Source organism: Gigantopelta aegis, chromosome 12 (assembly GCF_016097555.1).
Source record: "Gigantopelta aegis isolate Gae_Host chromosome 12, Gae_host_genome, whole genome shotgun sequence".
Classification (NCBI taxonomy): Eukaryota; Metazoa; Mollusca; class Gastropoda; order Neomphalida; family Peltospiridae; genus Gigantopelta; species Gigantopelta aegis.
Genome location: NC_054710.1, coordinates 34,203,243 through 34,225,143, shown reverse-complemented (window position 1 = coordinate 34,225,143; position 21,901 = coordinate 34,203,243). Strand labels below are relative to the sequence as shown.

General features: G+C 35.4%; 1 protein-coding gene across 1 annotated transcript in view; it reads right to left on the bottom strand.

Annotated features, from left to right (window-relative positions):
• LOC121386017 overlaps positions 1–7,155 on the bottom strand; it is a 41,868-nt gene extending 34,713 nt beyond the window's left edge. Inside the window, exon 1 of the mRNA XM_041516812.1 lies at positions 6,998–7,155. Coding sequence (XP_041372746.1) covers positions 6,998–7,082 — 85 coding nt within the window. The 5' untranslated portion in view covers positions 7,083–7,155. The remainder of the gene's footprint in view (positions 1–6,997) is intronic.
• Positions 7,156–21,901: the final 14,746 nt, after the last annotated feature.

Here is a 21,901-nt window from a genome sequence, read left to right as displayed (position 1 = left end):
GGTTCCAATTCTAGCCACATGTAAAGCGCCCCTATTATGGGAAGGGTCTACATAATATAATTAAGTAGAACAAACGCAAAACAATTTATTGCAATTTATTAAATTGTATTTACACAAACAAGAAAACCAGTTCATTTTCATTTTTGGATTATCAAAGCTAAATACAGTTTTGGTTGGTTGGCTCTTATTTATTCTTTAACACTCGGATATTATGTTCAATTAAAAATAATAATAATAATCACAAAAAGAGAGAAAGAAAGAAAAAAACGAAAGAGAACGAGAGAAAGAAATTACAATACTTACGATAAAATTTAATAACAAAACACAAGTGACTGAATAATTTGATTTATAAAACAACAATAACCGGGGCCGAAACGTCTGGGGTCGAATGTGTAGCGGGGCCGAAACGTCTCGAAAGCATTAGATACATACTAGTATTATTCGAATCCGGGTCGTTTCGCCCTAAAACCATTTCGAACTCTGCGTTGTTTTCCCCCCTTAGTCCTATTCACCCAGAGTTGGTTCGCCCTAAATCTCATTCGTACCGAGTCGTTTAACCTCAGCTGGGTATGTAGTCTATTTAATAAGAAACCACAGCACATAGTAGTATGCAGTGTGACTGTTCATAAATTAATTATTAATGTGAATACATTGTCTGTATATTATCTAAGGCCTGTACGTACTTCATGTATATGGCTTGAGTAAATGATACTGGAAATAAACAAAATTATAATATTATATTTATCTGTAAATATAAACACGCAATGTGTGACATCTAAAAATCAATGGATATAGGACAAATCAATAAATAAATGTACTTTATTAACAAAATAAAAATTAGTGCGAATCGAAACATGGGGCGAAACGACTCGGTTAGAGGTACGAATCAACCCTATTCAAAACGACTCGGGTGAACTAGTAATAAGGGCGAAACGACCTGTTACCATATTATTTTGGTAACTGCAAACTTAAACATTTCATCAATGTGTTATATAACGAAATATCAGAGTGAAAGGATTTATTAGAAATTACTCCGATTGTGTGATGCAGAAGCCCTTGCCGAAGTGATGATACCTGAGTACCTCGCCCCTGGTTTCATTGAAAACTGGTCTAGTAGACGTGTTCAGTGTAACGTTCCCGCCGAGGCCAATTGTTTGATTGGTATCACGGTTCATTGAAAAGGCACCGTGACACTAGTTGTACTTGAAAGATTTTTACCGACAGCCGCTGGCTGAACACACAACATGACAGGTATGGCAAAGAAAGGATTGCTTGGCTAGTGTCGCGATTCTCCGATCCATCTATAACTCGTTCCGCCTAAATTATTATAATCCAAAGGTTGTAATAACCAACTGCGCAAGCGCGGCAATTGTTGGTCCTTTTCGGTGGTTTTCCATTTGATATTTGATGTATCACCAGTTCGAGGGAACTATAGCTAATAACACAACACAGAAGGGACCGATAATTTAGTTCGAGCGAAGCCTTATAGTCGACTCTGGACGTATTCGACCAATCATCAGTTAATATACGGGTTTACCGGACAAAAAACTCGGGACTTCGTTTTTGGTTCTAGCGTTGCGGTGTGGTCGACCCTTCTGAGGTCGAGCAAACGAGATTCTACTGTATTTTGTTGTTATCTTTAAATGAAAAATAAATCAAGGCTCCCTCTTGTTAAAAAAATTCGCCCTCTCAAAATTTGTGAGAGAAGTGACTTCGCTCTATTTGGACCTCGCGTGAGGCATGCATAATAGTCTTATCATCAAAGCAGCAACCTAATTTCTTGATCCTCTTGGTGAAACGAACAAACAACTTTCACCAAAATCATCTTTATTTAATATTGGACATATTAACGGGGGAGGGGGTGGGGGAGAACTCAGAAATAGTTGAGACAGCAAAACATATATTTAAAAAATCGGAGAATGGGTCTACTGAGGTGATTCGATCCTATGACGCAACTACCTCAGGCTAGCGCTCAACCGACTGAGCTAGATCCCGCCTTGGAAAACTGGGAGCGAACTGACTTGGGGCGAACTGGCTTGGATACGAAACGTCTGGTACCTTTGACGAATGACTTGGATCATGTGTTTTAATTCTTCATACTGTTATTTAATGGACAATTTAATGATAAGAGACGCTTAATACAGATCGATGTGTTTCCCGATACTGATCACCTTCCACCCTCCCAATCCAAAAATAAAATCAATGAACCTGCTATTCTACGTCATTCATTATTTTTTCGCGGGAATTTGACGTCACTGTAATTTATGCCGACACTCTATTTCAGCACAATTTTACATTTAAAACGCATCTAAACATACAAATGGAATAAAATTCGCCACTCTTAATCACTGGTTAGACAGTTAACCGCAGGTCAGAGCTGCTTTAACTTTAACCCAGGGTTAGGGTATATTTAACTCATGGTTAGCGCTAACCAACGTTCAAACAACGCATTTTTCAATCGGTGATTAAATTTAACTCTGGGTTAGGCACTTAACCCAGGGTTAACGCTAACCCAGGTTTCGAACAACCGGGCCCATATCGTCGGTGGGCGTCTAAAAGGTCGTATGTCATGTTTTTCAGAAGTCCAAACCAAAATGTTGACAACTACGATAAATTACTATCCTACTTTAAAATTACCATAACATTTCCCCAAAATTTTGTCCACACGCAAGGTGTAAAAAACCCATTACAGTGGCAGATTCAACATGTGACTTTAACCATGTCATCAGTATTGATTTCGCTGATATCGCATAGGGCAAAATACATGCAGTTTTCTGCCGTCTGCCATTTTAAAAATTGTGTTATTGAATACTCTAAAGTATGTGACGTAATTAATATAAAATCAATGTTCTCTAGTGGTATCATTAAACAAAACAAATGTAAAAAATAAATAAATATGACGTCATCACAATGGGAAAATGTAACGAGTTTCCTCTCTCACACTATGATAAAATTACCAAATGTTTGACATTCAATAGCGGATGATTAATAAATCAATAATACTATATGGTGTCGTTACACAAAACAAAACTTGTTTTTGGTGATTGTCGGGCACTTGTCGTATTATTGTATCAAACGGCCCCTGGAAGACAGAATCACTGAGTGAGCGATCATTAGAAGCTATGTCACGATATTAGGTCAGCGACCTTATAATGCTGCTGTCCGAAGTTTGCCGAAGTTGAATGTGGGTGCTGTCGGTTTTCTTTCTGTAGTGTGTGTATTAGTGATTAATATGTGGATTTTTTGTTTTAATCAAGGAACTCGAAACATATTTAATCGCTTGGTCTCTGGCTGCAAAGAGAGCGTATAACCTTACAAATATTCGTCTAGCTCTCTTACAGTAAGAGTAAAAGGGCTAGAGAGAGATATAGAGACAGAAACAGAGACAGCGAGAGATCGGGATTTAACGAGTACGGTAGGTCATACATGTTTGGTTTGTGTGTTCATTTCTTGTACTATTTCGGTTGATAAACGGTTGAAACATGGTGCCACAAGTGTTCAATACAAGCTATACATGAGTATTACATGTACATCGGCTATGTATGCAACAAGAACTGGAGTAACGAAACTGGAGAGAAGTACCTTCTACATGATCGTTAACAGCATCATGGAATAAGAATCTGTCCTAGGATCTACGATGTATTTACCATATTTTGCAGTTACGATGATTTCGAAAATACACTACGGCGTTTGCCACAGCCACTTACGACATATTTACGACATATCGTATCTAAGATGGCTTGGAAACATGGGCCCTATAAACAGCCTTGTCTGCTCGTTATAGAATTTTGACACAGATCACTTCCGGGTGAGAGTGCATTCATCACGGTCCACTATAGTTCGTAATTGTGAGACATGTTATGGTTCACATATTCACTTCTAGGAAATGGTGAAGAATTAAAATAATATGTATGTTTAATGGTAAGCCTTCTGACTGTATTTTGCCCATGTTATTTTGTAATATTGTGCATCGACCTTTTGGGACATGAGTGTATAGTGCAAGAGACAGTCGGAGTGAATCGGACCAGTACTACAGCCAGATGCGGTCATATAGCAAAAAACTGAGACGGAAATGTTCCCAATTTTCGCAATGGTGTATGTTGTTAGTGCCAACGACAACCCGTTCTATTGGCAATCTTCGTTTGAAGTTGGACAATTTAACATGGGCTATCCCCCAAAATATATGTCTAGCAAGCCAAACTGAAAATGTACTAGTGTAGCATCCGTAGAAAAGGTAATTTCTTCGATGTGGATTTGAGCCAAGCTTATGGGGGGCAAGCTTATTACAAACATGTCAATTTTCTTCTTTTTTTTTTTTTTTTTTTTTTTTTCTTTTTTTTTAGGGGTGTGTGTGTCAAAATATAAATTCTAGTGTTCTTGCATGTAATATATAAATCGATCTGATTGTCTAACACTGATTTTCTCATTGTAAAAGGTCAAAATTCAAGGTCACAAGGTCAATATCCTAATTTCTGTGATTTTCTGCATAATGAATTTTTTCGAATGTAGTCATAGCGACAAACAGTTTTGATGGTACTGTGAATATATAACATAGTATTCTACTATAAAAAGTAGAATTTGTATCTGCTATTAATAATGTGTGGATATTCATGCTGAAATATACAGACAAAACCAGGATTTCAACACTTCACTATGAAACAATTGTTGCCCATAGCAACAATTGATGAAAACTAATATTTTTTGATGAACCAACTATATAATTAGCTTCTTTATATGTTCCCTGTATCAGAACTACCAACAAGGTCATACATTACCATATAGTGGCTGTTTCTTTGATGGTCATCTATTGTGTGACCAAGGAGTAACAATGTGATATGAAGTTTTATTAGATGGTATGGTGCATCTATCTTTTCGTGTAGTTTAGAATTCATAAGTTACACTGGTCTAGTATAGCTTTTCATGGTGTAAATGACCCAAATTATAAAATTGACTTCAAACCAAGTTTGACAAAATCTGTTACTAGACTTTAAGGTCTCACTACACAGATCACTTCCGGGTGAGAGTTCATTCATCACAGTCCAATATAGTTCCTAATTGTGAGATATGTTATGGTTCACATATTCACTTCTAGGAAATGGTGAACAATTAAAACAATATGTGTGTTTAATGGCAAGCCTTTTGGCTGTATTTTGCCCATGTTACTTTGTAATATTGTGCATCAACCTTTTGGGACATGGGTGTATTTAGACAAAAGACAGTCGGAATCAATCGGTTAATGAACCACCTGTTCGGACCGGTATTACAGCCAGATGTGGTCATATAGCAAAAAACTGAGACAGAAATGTTCTCAATTTAGCAGTGAAAATAAATGCTTATATAATGTATATTCGCAATGGTGTATGTTGTTAGTGCCAACGAGAACCTTTTCTATTGGCAATCTTCGTTTGAAGGTGGACAATTTAACATGGGTTTCAATGGCAGACGACATCTGTGTAGTGAGACCTAAGGTTAGTAGACCAGTTTTTATTTAATGTTGCGAAGCATTGTAATAATACAGCTAATTTGGAATTTGAATGACGTCAGTATTCCAATGACGTCACATAGCATCTCCGTACAATAACATTAAAACGAGTACACTCATGTCACCGTATTCTGTGTGGCACAAACGTCAGCACATGCTAATTACGTTACATTATGTCCTGAAACAAGTGTTGGGGTATGTTTGTAAAGAAACAATCTACGTTAATTTAATTCATAAAACAATGGTGCAAACAACACACTAAACGTATACTTTTGCCAGACTCCATCAACCTGTTTTTGTATCGCCTGTTAACACGTGTCTGCCACCGCTGTAATGATTAATCTTGTATATTAACTTACACACGTTTACACAGAAGCTTCAAAACATAACTTATTGTAATTTATGAATCGATAAATGAAATAAATGTTTTATTTTATCTGTTAACGTAAACATCCAAGCATCACCCCCCCCCCCCCCCCCCCGAGTGACACAACGCAATATAATATGGCTGCCCAGAATTTGAAGCTTACACTTACAGCATGGCCTATTTTTAGATATGGTATGTTTCAAAATTATAATTGATTGTCCTATATGTCTAACGAAGACTATTTGTGCTGATTTACACAGTAAATAACCGACAACTTTTGTTGAATAATGATCAAAATTTTTGACATTGACTTTTTTTTATAGTGATTTTGTGTTGCTCAAATAAGGAGCATGGAACACCATTCATGTTTATCTCATTTGCATAATCTAACTTTTCCTCAGACTATAACATAAAGTGTTTGTTGTTTAGAACTTAAAAAAAAGTCGGATCCATTATTTGTTGTTGTTTCTGTAAATATTAGCGACTCAAGTTTTTTTTTTAATGTTCGCTGAGCAGACGTATGTGCCGTCATGCAGGCCATTAAATACAGGGGTGGGGGGGTCCTACTAAAAATGCGCTCATTACTTCAGTTTAAACAATAATAATAATAAATTAATTAAAAATAAAATAATTTTCAGTAGTAACCGTTTATTGTTCCATTGTAACTGTGGCGGTTAAACAAATATTTTTAAAGAAACATTTTAACTTTAAAATGTATTACAAATGCTTAGCCATAGGTGCGCAGACTTAGCTGCCACCAGTGTATACTATGACGTTTCCGTTTTAAGAACGCTGGAAATATTGATACAAAATTGCTATTGCATTATTTTTTATTAGTATTTTTTTATTAGTATTATTTTTTTAACATTACTAATGCACCTGAATGTGTTTAATGTGATTTAAAAATTGTACAATTTACGAAATGTAGATTCCAAGTGAAATTACGGTAGGATATGTTATATTTATTGTTTACGAAGCCAAAACAAGGGTGCGAAGAGTGACTGTCGTCCTTAATTTTTTTTTTTTTTTTTTTTTTTTTTAAAAAGGAGGCAAGAAGAACAAAAATAGTTAATAACCGAAAACAGTTTACGCTATCTAAATAATAACTGAGGTCATTGTCTAATTAAAGGTTCAAGTATACCACACACCTAAACAAACGTCAGTATTCAGCAGAAATATTACAGTAACAACGTTCCACCAACAGAAGGACTTCAAGTTGAAGATGGACGCCATTTTCCAGTCAGGAATGTCGCGAAGTACGTCACATTAATTACGTCACAGGTCACGTGAGATCATCATGCAGACTTCTCGTGTGTAAAGGTTAACTATATTATAACAATACTTAGATGGACGACAGTCACTTTTCGTATCATTATTTACAGGAGCGTCTGAAGCAATTAAAAGTTGGTCCGGCCGTGAAAGCAATGTATATGATGAGATATATAATATGCGAGCGTCATAGGAAGAGAAAACAACGTTACAGGCCCACAAAGTGGTACGGTCATGACCATACCGACTGTACTGCTTCCAATGCCCCAGTTTTAATCTTAGGAAAAAAAAAATAAACACATCCAACGGTAATTTTGGCGTGATATATTTGAAGGATGGCACTTTTGATTTCTTTCATATAAAAACTGAGATAAAAATGTATTAAATAAAAATATACGATATGTTAACAGCGTTGTCTTCTCAATTTAGAACTCGAAACTATTTTGACAGGGGTAAAGATTAGTAGACCGGTTTTTATTTTAATGTAATTTCAGTATTCTAATGACGTCACTTTGCATATATCTCCCTAAAATAATGCACTGAGTGAATGACGTTTCTGTTTTAAGAACGCAATAATAATAATAATAATAATAATAATAATAATAATAATGTACTGCTTACAAAATATGGACGAAGAGAAAGTACAGTAAGTTATGTCATATTATAATTTACGGTGTACGAATCCGAAACACGGATGCTTACCGTACTATGCTCCAGGGACAGAAGCCAACGCTCGCCCCCCCCCCCCCCCCCGCCCCAGGCGAGTAGAAATCCCTGGGGGCGAGTATATTTAAAGGGACATACCCTAGTTTCAACCCGTGAAAATTAACACTAAGTTTAGTTAATCTACAAACCTGTATCACATGTGGATAAAGTTACTATTGAGTGAAACATGAGTCTGTGACTTTGAATTGCTGAAATACCCTCTAAAAATAGACTAAAACTCGACTCCATAACTGTTACTTCTCAGACGCACGCGCGAGAAATGCATTTTGTGATATTAAAAACACCAGGATGACCAAAACCATTTCGAATGTACGGAAACTAATAATCTGAACCATAAAATCTAAAGAAAGTATGATTTCAGTTATCAAAAACGGCTATAATAGTCAAAAATATGCCTTAGTGTTTACAAACTAGGGTATGTCCCTTTAAATCGCGCTAGTCCCCTGGGCGAGTAATACTGGTCAGTTGTGACTCAGATTCATGATGCGGACAGTCAAACTGTTTTGCCAATAAAACCTGTTGAACATACTTGTAAACTGTGGATGTATTTCATCAAAATAAATTGCCATGACAGATTGACAAAGTCAAAAGTATCGCAGTTTCGTTTGGTCTCGATAAATCCGGATATTTACTGCAAACACAATCAGAAACTTTCCGGTTTTTGTTTGCGAATTCCGATTATAGATGAGGCATATTCGGAAGGGAAAATGCTTTTTTTTATTTGTGTGTGTGTCTGTGTGTGTGTGTGTGTGTGTGTGTGTGCGCGCGCGCGTGTGTGTGTGTGTGTTGCTGTTTTATGTTCGTTTCCTCGGTAATACATACAGTCTTTAATTAAACGCATTGTAATAGATCACGTTGGCATCAATCGATTTTAACTAGCTGTTTCCAAACGTCTCGAGTGGAGAGTTCCGAGTTTACCAGTGGACATCCGAGTGTATTAAGACAGAATAAAATTATTCAGTAACAGTAAATATAATTCCTGAGTTTTATGACTTAAATTAATTTAATATTATAAACACCCCATCCTTTGCTGCCGCCTTGGGGGAGGGGGGGGGGGTGTAACTTTAAAATATATATCTATATATTTGAAGAATGACGACCAAGTTGGTGTAGCGTGTTATACTTGAACTGAACCTGTGAAAACACTGTTCATTTTTGTACGTTATGCTTATTTTAATTGTCGTGTATAGTTCCAATATAGATTTCGTCTTCGCAAACTGCTTCAATAATGAAGTGAGGGTAGGGGCCTAGTGATTTTTCCTGGGGACTAGTAACTTTCCTCAGCTACTAGTCCCCCGGGCCAGTGAACATATTTCCTAATTTCTACCACTGGGTTATTACAAACAAAATACAATGAATTTTAAAATAGCATTTACTAAGTATATCTCCCCTGCGCGTGCTGTAACCTCACCGTGGTGCAGGGGTGTAACATTAACTTTGAGAATGCCAATTCAGCACAAATTGAAATTTTGAGTAAAAGTCAGTATCTATCTGTGATATGTGTATTGAAGCCTACCAAGTAACTATCTTGTTATGAGAACCCAGCAGTCTGTGTCTTTGATGCAGAAATCCACCTCATTGCCTGGCCCGATTACTTCATATGTATGATGAATCATGAGCATGTCTGCTTCTTTCTGTGTACTGACAGCTGCATTTTTGGTACATTTCAGAAAACATATTTTATTGTGTCTGTATAACTTTATCTGCCAGATGTATTATCAGATGATCCTTTGTATATCTACCTGGTGTCATTGATAGGAAAGAAAGAAAGAAATATTTTATTTAACGACGAACTCAACACATTTTATTTACGGTTATATGGCGTCAGACATATAGTTAAGGACCACACAGATTTTGAGAGGAAACCCGCTGTCGCCATTACATGGGCTACTCTTTCGATTAGCAGCAAGGGATCTTTTATTTGCGCTTCCCACAGGCAGGATAGCACAAACCATGGCCTTTGTTGAACCAGTTATGGATCACTGGTTGGTGCAAGTGGTTTACACATACCCATTGAGCCTTGCGGAGCACTCACTCAGGGTTTGGAGTCGGTATCTGATTAAAAATCCCATGCCTCGACTGGGATCCGAACCCAGTACCTACCAGCCTGTAGACCGATGGCCTAACCACGACGCCACCGAGGCCGGTCTCATTGATAGGAGTAACATACAAAACATACAACCTGGGCCAATAGTCTCGATGCTAGCTTAGCACTACAATATCATAAAACCGACTTGGCTTTGGAGCATGTCACTGTCACACCATGACCTTTGATAGTTTTATGATATCGTAGCGGTAAGATAGCTTCGAAAATATGTAGCCTTATTCATGGAAATAGCATGTCATCTTTCATAAATATTGCTTTGTTGTAAAAATAAATCTTCCATCTAATAATGAATCAATAAATTCAGGAAATGCTTCTGATCACTGATAACGTATCTGACAGACATGAAATTAATTTCTACACCAGACACAGACTGTTGGGAAGGTTACACACATGGGTCCCAAATACATAATTATAGGTGCAGAGGTAAATCACAACCAGCTCAACATGGAACTAATTTATGACGAACTGGGTTCAGAAAGAGCTTTCATGCAGTAACTGGATGTGACACAAAAGGAGACGTTGGTGGCATTGGCAAAATATATTATTGGATGTATTCGGGAAAGATCCACCAGCTATATCTGAAGCTCTTAGCCAGTTTGGAATTGGTGGTGAACTGTACAAAGAGGTCAGTAAAATGTGAACAGTTTACTGCATGGTATTAAGCTCAAGAGTCATTTGTACAACGGATGCAGTTATTCTGAAAGGAAAGACGTTTAAGAAGCCATCACCAAACCAAAGTGTGGAAAAACTGCCACATATCTATGGGATATGAAAACAGCATACCCAAAGAGCACCCCCCCAAGAAAATATCTGAACTCAAGATTCCATGCTACATCCAATACATTTGATACAAAATATATGTGGACTAGGAGAAAAATTGTTTGCCAAATAATTAAATTAGTGGCCATTTTGAATTTCTATATGGCTGCCATTTAAAATCCCAAGGTGTTTGCTATGACTGGAGCATATACAAATGTCAGCAATTAGATCCTAGATATGTACATAGACACAAATAAGACACAAACAAATATATATAAATCACAACCAGTCAACCTGCAACCATTTTATAGTGAATTGTGTCTAGAGAAAGACTCAAAAGGACAAATTGGTGATGGTGAACATTAATAAAGAGAATTCAATGTATTCATAAAAGCTCCACAGATTACACTGATGCCAGCTTGGAATCGGTGATGAATCGTACAAAGAGATCAGTGAAACTAATGTAGGTACTCTAGAGATGAAAAAAATCAAGAACCATTCACTGACACATATCTCTGGGACATGGAAACAGCATACCCAAAGAGCACATCTCCAAGCAAATATCTGAACTCAAGATTCCATGCTACATCCCCAAATACATTATTTTGTTAAATAACAGAGGATTGGTTGCCCATGATTTGGATTGTTCCACCAGAGTAATTAACATCTCCTCGTCCTTTTTGTGTTCCTTAAAGGCGCAGATCCTAATTTCTGTTTGTGAAAATGGACACTAAGTTTGGTTAATACATTATACAAGTCTGTAACACATCTGGATAAAGTTATAATAAAGTGAAACTAAAGTCTACTGTGTTTAAATAGGGAAGTACCTTGTAAAAATAGAATAGATCTTGGCTCGATACCTGTTACTTCCTAGACTAGAGGTACGAGGGGTACGTGCGTTTTAAGAATTATGTGAAGCAAAATGTATTTCGAGGTATTACAAAAACCAGGATGGCCAGGAACACCTAGGAAGTATAACAATAGATATTCTAAACAATAGAAAGCAAGTATCTTCGAATTTAAATGATTAACAACGTAAAAATTAGGGTATGTCACTTTAAGAGAACGGACTATTTTTACTAGTTAATGGACATGAAAGGTAAAATAGATTTAAACCGTATAGATCATAATTAAGGTGGATCATAGTACCTTTTCGCATCCGTGTCTTGTACTCAATAAATATAACTAATTTCTCTTCGTCAATATTTTGTAATCAGTATATTATATTATTAGTAGTAGTACTAGTTTTAGTAGTAGTAGTAGTAGTAGTAGTAGTAGTAGTAGTAGTAGTAGTAGTAGTAGTAGCAGTAGTAGTATCACACAATTTCTTCTGATGCATTCTCTTTTTATTATTATTATCATCATCATCATCATCATCATGATCACAAGATTTCTTCTCATGCATTTGTAATTGTCTTCTTTTTGTTTTTCTTTGTTACATGCAATGTCAATTTTGTACTGGAATATTCCAGCGTTCTGAAAACAGAAACGTCATTGACCCAGTGTATTGTTATTGTAGGGAGATATATGCAAAGTGACGTCATGAGAATACAGAAATTACATTAAAATAAAAAACCGGTCTACTAATCTTGACCCCTGTGAAAATAGTTTCGAGTTCTAAATTGAGAAGACAACGCTGTGTTATCATATCTTTTCTTTTTATTTAATTAATTTTGTTCTAAGTTTTAGTGTATAAAAGAAATCAAAAGTGCCATTCTTTAAATATATCACGGGAAAATTACCGTTGGATGTGTTTATTTTTTGTGTCCTAAGATTAAAGCAGGGGCGTTGGAAGCAGTACGTCCGGTACGGTCATGACGTACCACTTTGTGGGCCTTGTTTTCTCTTCCTATGACGCTCGCATATTACATATACATTGCTTTCGTAGTCGGACCAACTTTTAATTGTTTCCGACGCTCCTGTAAAGAATGATACGTAAAGTGACTGTCGTCCACCTAAGTAGTGTTATAATATGGTTAACCTTTACACACAAGAATTTGAAGAAGTCTACATGATGATCCCACGCGACCTGTTACATAATTAATGTGACGTACTTCGCGACATTCCTGAATGAAAAATGGCGTTCATCTTGAAGTTGGAGTCCTTATCTTGGTGGAACGTTGTTATTGTAATATTTCTGCTGAATACTGACGTTTGTTTAGGTTTGTGGTATACTTGAACCTTTAATTAGACAATGACCTCAGTTATTATTTAGATAGTGTAAAATGTTTTCGGTTAATAGCTCTTTTTGTTATTCTTGCATCCCTTTTTATTTGTATTATTATTATTATTTATTTTTTTATAAATTAAGGACGAAAGCCACTCTTCCCACCCTTGTTTTCGCTTTGTACACAATAAATATAAAATATGCTACCGTAATTTTACTTCAAATCCATATTTCGTTAATTGTACAATGTTTTAATCACATTAAACACATTCAGGTGCATTAGTAATGTTAAAAAATAAAATAATAATAACAAAATGCATTAGCAATTTTGTATTATAATATTTCCAGCGTAATTAAATGGAAGCGTCATATACACTGGTGGTATCTATGTCTGCGTACCTAAGCATTTTTGTTATATTTTAAAGTTAATTCATTGTTTTCTTTCAAAAACATATTTGTTTCACCGCCACAGTACAGTGGAACAATAAATGGTTACTACTGGAAGTTGATGTTTTGGGTTGTTGTTTTTTTTAACTCAAGTAATGAGCGCATTTTAGTCGACCCGCCCCCCCCCCCCCCCCCCCCCCCCCCCCTCCCCGTATTTACTGGCCTGCATGACGGCACATGTCTGCACAGCAAACATTAAAACTACTTCTGTCGCTAATGTTTACAGAAACAACAACAAATAATGGATTCGACTTGTAAGTTCTAAACAACAAACACTTCCTGTTATTGTCTGTTTCAGAAAAAAATTTACATAATGCAAATGAGATAAATATAAATGGTGTTCCATGTTCCTTAGTGTGAACAACACAAAATGACTATATATAAAGAAAAAAATCAATTTTTTTTATCATTACTCAACAAAAGGTTTCTGTTATTAACTGTGTAAATGAGCACAAATAGTGTTCGTTAGACATATAGGACAATTAATGATAATTTTGAAACAGACTATAGTTAAAAATAGGTCATGTTGTAAGTGTAAGCTTCAAAGTCTGAGCAGCCATATTATATTGCGTTGTGTCACTCGGAGGGAAATTCAAAACTGTATGCTTGGATATTTACGTTATCAGATAAAATAAAACATTTTTTTCATTGATGAATTCTTAAATTGCAATAATGTATGTATTGAAACGTCTATGTAAACTTGTGTAAGTTGATATGCAAGGTTAATCATTACAGCGGTAGCAGACACGTGTTGACAGGCGATACAAAAACACTTTGATCGAGGCTGGCAAAAGTATACTTTTAGTGCATTAATTCAGAGGTGGGGTTTTTTTTCAATCAAATTGTTATCTATCAGTTTTATACATATAGTCACAATCAAGATGTATTGTTTTAACCATTGTTTTATGAATTAAATTAACGTTGTTTGTTTGTTTACAAACATACCCCAACACTTGTTTACAGACGTAATGTAACGTAATTAACATGCACAGACTTTTGTGCCGCGCATACTAAAGCTGGCCGCACGCTGCCCTTGCGGGCTACAGTTGTTGATTGGCGCCTTATTCGCCGGCATCATTTACAAAGGGATCATCACATTGTTTTTCCATACCACAGTTTGACACCCAGTAGCCGATGTATTTTTCGTGCTGGGGTGTCGTTAAAACTTCATTCATACATTCATTCATTTACAAAGGACGCCGGCCTGAATATGGCTGCGTCCTGGTGGACGGGTGAGTCCGCAAGGATCACAATCGATACGGTAAGTTTCTTCCGAAGCTCTCCGGACATAGCCGATAATGACGTCATTTTGCGCCCACGTCTGTTCAAAAATGGCGCCAGCTACCAACTTGAGACAATATGCATAGGCCTACTGCACTACACGACAGTACACACTAGCCTAAACTGTGTGCCACGGATTTCACTTTTGGGCCATTTCTTTTATCGTTGCCGACTTCAAGACCCGATCCTTAAATTCTGGCATATGTGTGTCAAATAAATAGGAGAAGCCACGGTGACGTCACATCTTTTGATCACGTGGTACCGCGTGAGCGCTGGTAGGCAAGAAACCAGTTGACAATACTGGCATTAGTAGTAATGAACAATCGAATGTTTCTTCGTCAATTAAATCAGTGTAGACTAGTTTTGATGAATGGTATTTTGTCATGGTAATTTCATACGTTGTTGTTAGATGCACAAGTCACTGTAGTAAGGATTATGAAATTAGTTTCATCAAATACAGTGGAAGCGAAACGTTAAACAGTTAAAGCTGACAACAATCAACTTTGCCCATCCCACAACGGAGATCGTCATTTTATACAAGGTTTGTTGTATGTTATTCATTCGTAATACTAATAAACGTCAGTATTTATTGAAATGAAAAATTGAAAAGATAATATATATATAAAAAAACAAAATAATAAAAAAACTCCACCAAACTGTGACATGGAAACAAAGATACCCTGTGAACAGTAGGCCTACCCAGTCAATCGACAAACAACGTTTTATGTAACTTTTTGTTTGTATTGACAGATTCATTATAGTGGGTAAAACAAAAATCTTAATATATTTTATATTGTATTATGCCATATAATATGTAGGTGGCTGGAGTATTTATATTTGTAATTAAATAACAGGGAGCTCTCTCTCTCTCTCTCTCTCTCTCTCTCTCTCTCTCTCTCTCTCTCTCTCTCTCTCTCTCTCTCTCTCTCTCTCTCTCTCTCTCTCTCTCTGTGTGTGTGTGTGTGTGCAATCAAACATATATATATTGTTTCATATGAAAATGGTGTGTGTGTGTGCAATCAAACATATATATATTGTTTCATATGAAAATGGTTCTGAAATATTTCCATTTGTTAATTATATTATATGTTAATTATAATGTTTTACTTTTTTTTATTGAAGAAGTGATCCACAGGTGTATTTGTAATGTGTAAGTTGATTTTTTAATAATAAAATAAAATTTATAAACATTTCAGGGTGGGATATCAGATGTATTAAATCATTTGTTTGGGATTAAAAATAAATAAATAATAATAATAATAATAAAATTGAATATTGATTCACAAGTTGGTGATAGCCACCATATTTTATTAAAAACATAAATTGTGTTACATGCATTTATTATATAAGTTATCTGAATTTGTTTGCAGCAAATAAAGACAGAAAAGGGGAGCTGATTGTATTTATAAGTATTATTGTCATCAGTGACAGATGTCAATATGTCTTCACAAATACATTTATGTGTATTCAAATATTTCAATAATATTCAATATATATGTCCTTGACCAACATCTTGGGCGTACATGATACAGTTAAAAAATGCTATAGTTACTAGTACTAATATGTACACAATATAAAACGTTCATACTTATATATCATAGAAATTTACCAATTTTCATATTTTTTCTAGGTATCAGTGATCCCTTTTTATGGACAAAAAGACAACCGGCAAATTTTGGATGAAAAATGGGCCTTTCACGATGAATTAAGGGCGTTTAAGTTTTAGGGTGAATTAAGGAATGCTAAGGAGAACACTGGTATCAGATTCAGCAATTCTTTTCTACAGTATCTCATGTTTCTGTGCATAAGAAGGATACCAGAACTTTTTTCACTGACTTTCCAAACTACCATATGCAATATTATTGGGGCTATTCAGTATGTGATGTCGACATTGATAACAGTTGGATTTAATTTTTTTTTTTACCAGGATCTCTATTTTCTAATAAAAACAGACTTTACAAAATCGATAAAATTATATCGAAAAACAATAGACAACACGTATTTATTATTTTCTTTTTTTATTATCATTATAAACCAATGATCAAATGATATTTGCATTGTGTTAATGTGTGTCTTAAATTAAAACATTGTATTGTTACAATTTACAGTAATTTGTTGTTTTAACTGGTTTATTAATCAGGTTGAAAGTGATAGCCTTTGACATTGTGCCTCTTGTCAAAAGTAACTGAAACTGTTTTAGATTTGAAAGGAAGGAATCTTTTATTTAACAATGCACTCAAGTCATTTTAATTACGGATATATGGAGTCGGACATGTTTAGGGACCACACAGATAATATTAGGGAGGAATGAATGAATGAATGTTTAACGACACCCCAGCACGAAAAATACATCGGCTACTGGGTGTCAAACTGTGGTAAATGGAAAAAAACAATTGATGATCAACATCAATATCAAAATCCAACAGTTAAATAAAAACACAGTGTAAAGAACTGTGCAAAAACACAAATATCACAGATAGATACTGACTTTTATTCAAAATTTCAATTTGTGCTGTATTGGCCATTCTCAAAGAGAATGTTACACCCCTGCACCACGGTGAGGTTACAGCACGCGCAGGGGTATTAGGGAGGAAACCTGCTGCTGTCACACAATGGATTACTCTTTCCGATTAGCAATAAGGGATCTTTTATATGCATCAGCCCACAGACAGGATAATAAATAATGTAGCCTTTGTTACACCAGTTGTGGAGCACTGGCTGGAATGAGAAATAGCCCTATAGGACCACCAACAGGAATCAATCCTAGATCGACTGCGTATTAAACTATGTCCTGGCCTGCATGAGATTAGGCGATTAAAATATTAATGGCAATGTTTATGTATATATATATATATATATATATATATATATATATATATATATATATATATATATAAAATAATGCTACAAAATGTTCTGAAGATGGAACCGCAAAGGTGAGGGACCAAGTAAATTTGAGATGTATCCAGTTTAAAAGGCTAAGTTCTGTACTAATATTTAAAAAGGGACGCTGTAGCTAGAGGGACCAATATATGTGTGGTCATGGAACATGTATGGAAACTAAATTTAGGTTTCTCCATTTTAATACAATGTGTTAATATGTATCCGATAGCAAGTTTAAGGAATAAAAAAGGACTTGATAAAATTAATAGTTTTCAAGTTTCTGTAAAGTTTTCTAATAAGATACTTGCTTAAATTTATTGTTGATGAAAAGCCTTACAAATGAACCAGTAGACAAGTCTGATGTGTTATATATATATAACTACTGTCTATATATTGTCTACTGGTTGTTCATTTGTAACAAATGTTCATATATATACATACATATCTATATATCTATATCTATATCTATATATCTATATATATATGTCTATATGTATCTGTATCTGTATCTGTATATATCAGTATATATATGTGTATACATGTATATGTATATATATATACATATACACATATATATACATTATATATATATATATATATATATATATATATATATATATATATATATATATATATATATATATATATATAGGCCTACTTGTTTTATTTTATTATTTTTATTTGTGTGTGCGCGCGCTCGTTTGTAATGCTTTACTTGAAATATGGACCAGACGCTTTAAAAATACATGGACTAAAAATATTTATTCAGGTGAAAAGAAAAAGAAACAAAAGGAAGTTTGCTATAGTTTTGATTTTATGGGTGGAAAGAGTACAAGTATCTCCTCCATACAGAAGCTATGTAGAATAGCGTTCCCGTGCTACAAGCGGTAATTTAAGCACATGTTTTGGCTATTGTTTGCTATTCACGCTACGCTAGTTCGCTTTGTTACTAATGGCCATTATGATAGACTTCTGCCTACCAGATGCGCGCGCATGCTGATACGTGACGTCACTTCCCTAAACACATGGCTTCTATAGGAAGGAAACACAATGTATATTTCTGTATTTATTACATATCTTCTTTTATGTTTTACGAAAACGGTTTTTAATTTAACGTCATAACAACACTTTGTTAAATCTATGATTAAAACTCCTTTCATGGCTTTACTTAACGTTAAGAATCATACTCTGCGGCAGCCTTGTGCAATGTTTCAAATAAGATGTGACGTAATTTGTAAATCGTATATGTCGGCATGATATAAATAGAGGATTCGTCACGAGTATTTTTTAATATGTAAAATATCAACCGATTCTATGTTAATCGGTATTTGTCGAGGCTCTGCCGAGACAAATACCGATTAACTAGACGAGGTTATGCTCAGGTACACAGGTCTTGTTGGCTTGTAAGCAAATGACCCATCCACAGGAACACATTACATAGACACCGTGCAAATTTGCATACCATTATTAACCGGGTTAATACACTAAAATGGTCACATGGGTTTATGACATGGATATCATGGGTAAGTTATAGGATAAAATGCGCTAACTACAGTAAAAATGAAAAGGGAATTCCCCATTTAAAAGTGCCGGTCCAAATAGCACATATGTGCGATACAAAATAAATTTCTCACAATGTTTCGAAATGTCTTTATCAGTAAGATAGAATAGGTATGTAATAAACAGCGTTACGTAACGTACTTTTTTATTACTAAGATATTTTGGGTTATTTAATGTTATTTTCATTAACACTGTCACGGCGACAGTGTTTAACTTAACGGAGGTAGTTATTGCTATAGTCCTAACTACAAGTTATTTATTTCTGAGTTGATTGTTTCCTAAATTACACAAGAACACAGTATGTTTTTGTTATTTCAAAAAGCACTTTTCACTTTTGCTCTTATGTCAAATGGAACTGAAACTGGGACGAGGGATTGAGCTTTAATTGATATCCTTGTGTCAAAATTACCAAATCTTTGATACCCAATAGCCGTTTATGTGTTCTAATGGTGTTGTTAAACAAAACAAACAATAGTTTTTGTTTGATATAGGGACTCAGTTTGAGTAGTTCTTTGGACTCGTTATAAGAGGTAGTTTGCGCTCGCTATTTTTAAAATTAATATTAATGTAAAATAAAATTCATGAGTTTGTAGAATTTGTATTTAAATGTCATATTCTTTGCAAAAAAACACACACAAAAAAACAAACCCAAACCCAGACCAATCATCAAACAGACTGCATGTCAACATTAAGCTACTGGCTGTCCATACTGTCCATACGGCGGAAAAAAAACGATTAAATGCTAGGCTCACGTCAGCCGATCGCCAATTCTCCATGGGCTAATGGAAATATCATTAGGCGAACAAAATATTTCTCGTATCGCCAAACTGGCGAAAACGAAATCTGATGATAAAGATGCTCAAGTCAGTGTTTCTAAAAACCCGACCGACGGTCATGATTACAATTAGTTCTGGTCCAACTAGCAGGGGGCAAGAACAAATTCTGAAAGCATTATAGAACCTTAAAGAAAAGGAGTTTTAGACTATTAACTACTCAGTTGCCCCCCCCCCCCCCACACACACACACACACCCCAAACGAAAAATCCTAGCTACGGCCCTGGCCACACGTTCGTGTTTTTCGCTGTTACTGAACGTAGTCCTAACATCTTCATATTAATTAAAGACCTTTTCTATGAGCTTTTACACAATTTTCAAACAGACTTTCTCGAGAACAGGTGTCACACAATAATAAAGTTTCGTTTTCATAAAGTCGGTGGACATTCAGTTTATGGCCACAGATCAGAGTTATCTTCCCACTTGGTTGTCAAAAATCCGGAAATTTGTCCGCGCACGTAGTCTGCTGTTTGACTGTGAAGTGGCAACTATTTGACTGAAATGACAGGGGATAGCATGTAGTTTGTAAACATGTGTAACTTGTTGACATTGAAGACTTTGTTTGCAAAAGTAGTGTTTTTTTGTGTAAAATGGGTGTACTCCAGCGAGGTTTAGTGGGTGTGTTTGTCCAAACCAATATTCTGATAGAAAGAGCTGAACAACAGGGGTTGTCCTTTTCAGGGCATATTTTCCCCAAACCGGCAAAGGTACATACAAAAATCCATGGGCCTGCTGATATTAATAAAACTGTTATAGCCACTAACACTATACACAGCGTTCGTGCGGTCTTTGAAGGCCTTTGAAAGTTTGTGAAAAATGACCTTTCGTTTTCAAGGCCTTGAAAGTTTGTGAAAAATTAATAAATCCAGTGAGGTCTTTGAAAGTTTGTGAATTTCCAATGAGTTTCAACAGTAACATTAGGGGGTGGGCTAGTGATGGGAATTTAAAAAATAAAAATAAATTGAAAAATAAAAATAAAATATTCGTGTGTTTCGTAATTGTGATCGCTACGATATCTGTTTATAGCCAGTTACGTCATACAGCAGACCTTGCCTTTAAAGGTGCGCGTGTGCGATCGCGCTCGTACAGCGTACGTAATTTCTATCTGGCGAGTGTGAAAAATAACGCCCATTACACTTAACAAACGGCGCACGTAAAATAATTGTGTATATTGATTGCCACTATTTACCTTATGTAGATGATAGAAAGATCCGTTTAGTAATAACAGAAGAACATTTTTTTACGATAACGGTAGCGTCCATGCAAGATTTTAATTTATTATCCATACGGTTCAACATAACCGAGTTAATATTAATCATACGAAGCACACGTGTAATAACAAGTGTAATGACGTAATTTTGGAAAGCGACGTCATACCATGACGTTACTTCTCCAGTCCTACACTATATTCCAGTACCAAATGGTTGGATCCAATCAAATAATTTCTTATAAATGTTTATTTTTGCGCAGACGCAGTTGTAATTACAGACGTCATTAATATTAATGAGTTCATCTTGTTCACGATAAAGATGGCGTTCGTAAATTCTGACACTACGCTAGATTCTGCTGTTTCGTCGTCTTGTGGAAGTTGTACAAACAGATCTAACACTTCATCATATAGAGTATATATTTATTTTAGAAAACCTACACTTTAAATTTAATTTGTTTAATATTTATAATTCATATTGCACCGACAATGCAATTCAAATTTGTCAACTTTTAGGTTATTTTTGGTTATTTTGCAGTTATTTAGCGTGAATGGTTTACGGCTGCAGGCAATTAGGGAACATTCAAAAACTATTTAGCGCGCCTTTTTCACGCACTCTTGCTTTTACACGTTAGTTCTATAGTTTCTGTAATATATTTACATGTAGTAACGCGACGTGAATTTGAACGCTACAGTTAGTTGCCAAAAGAATCGGGCAAAACGTAGTTCGATCTTCCTAAATTGTTATATAGCAGTTGTTTGTCTGAAATCAAATCCTTTTGTACATACACCCCCATCAAACTTAGTGCTAG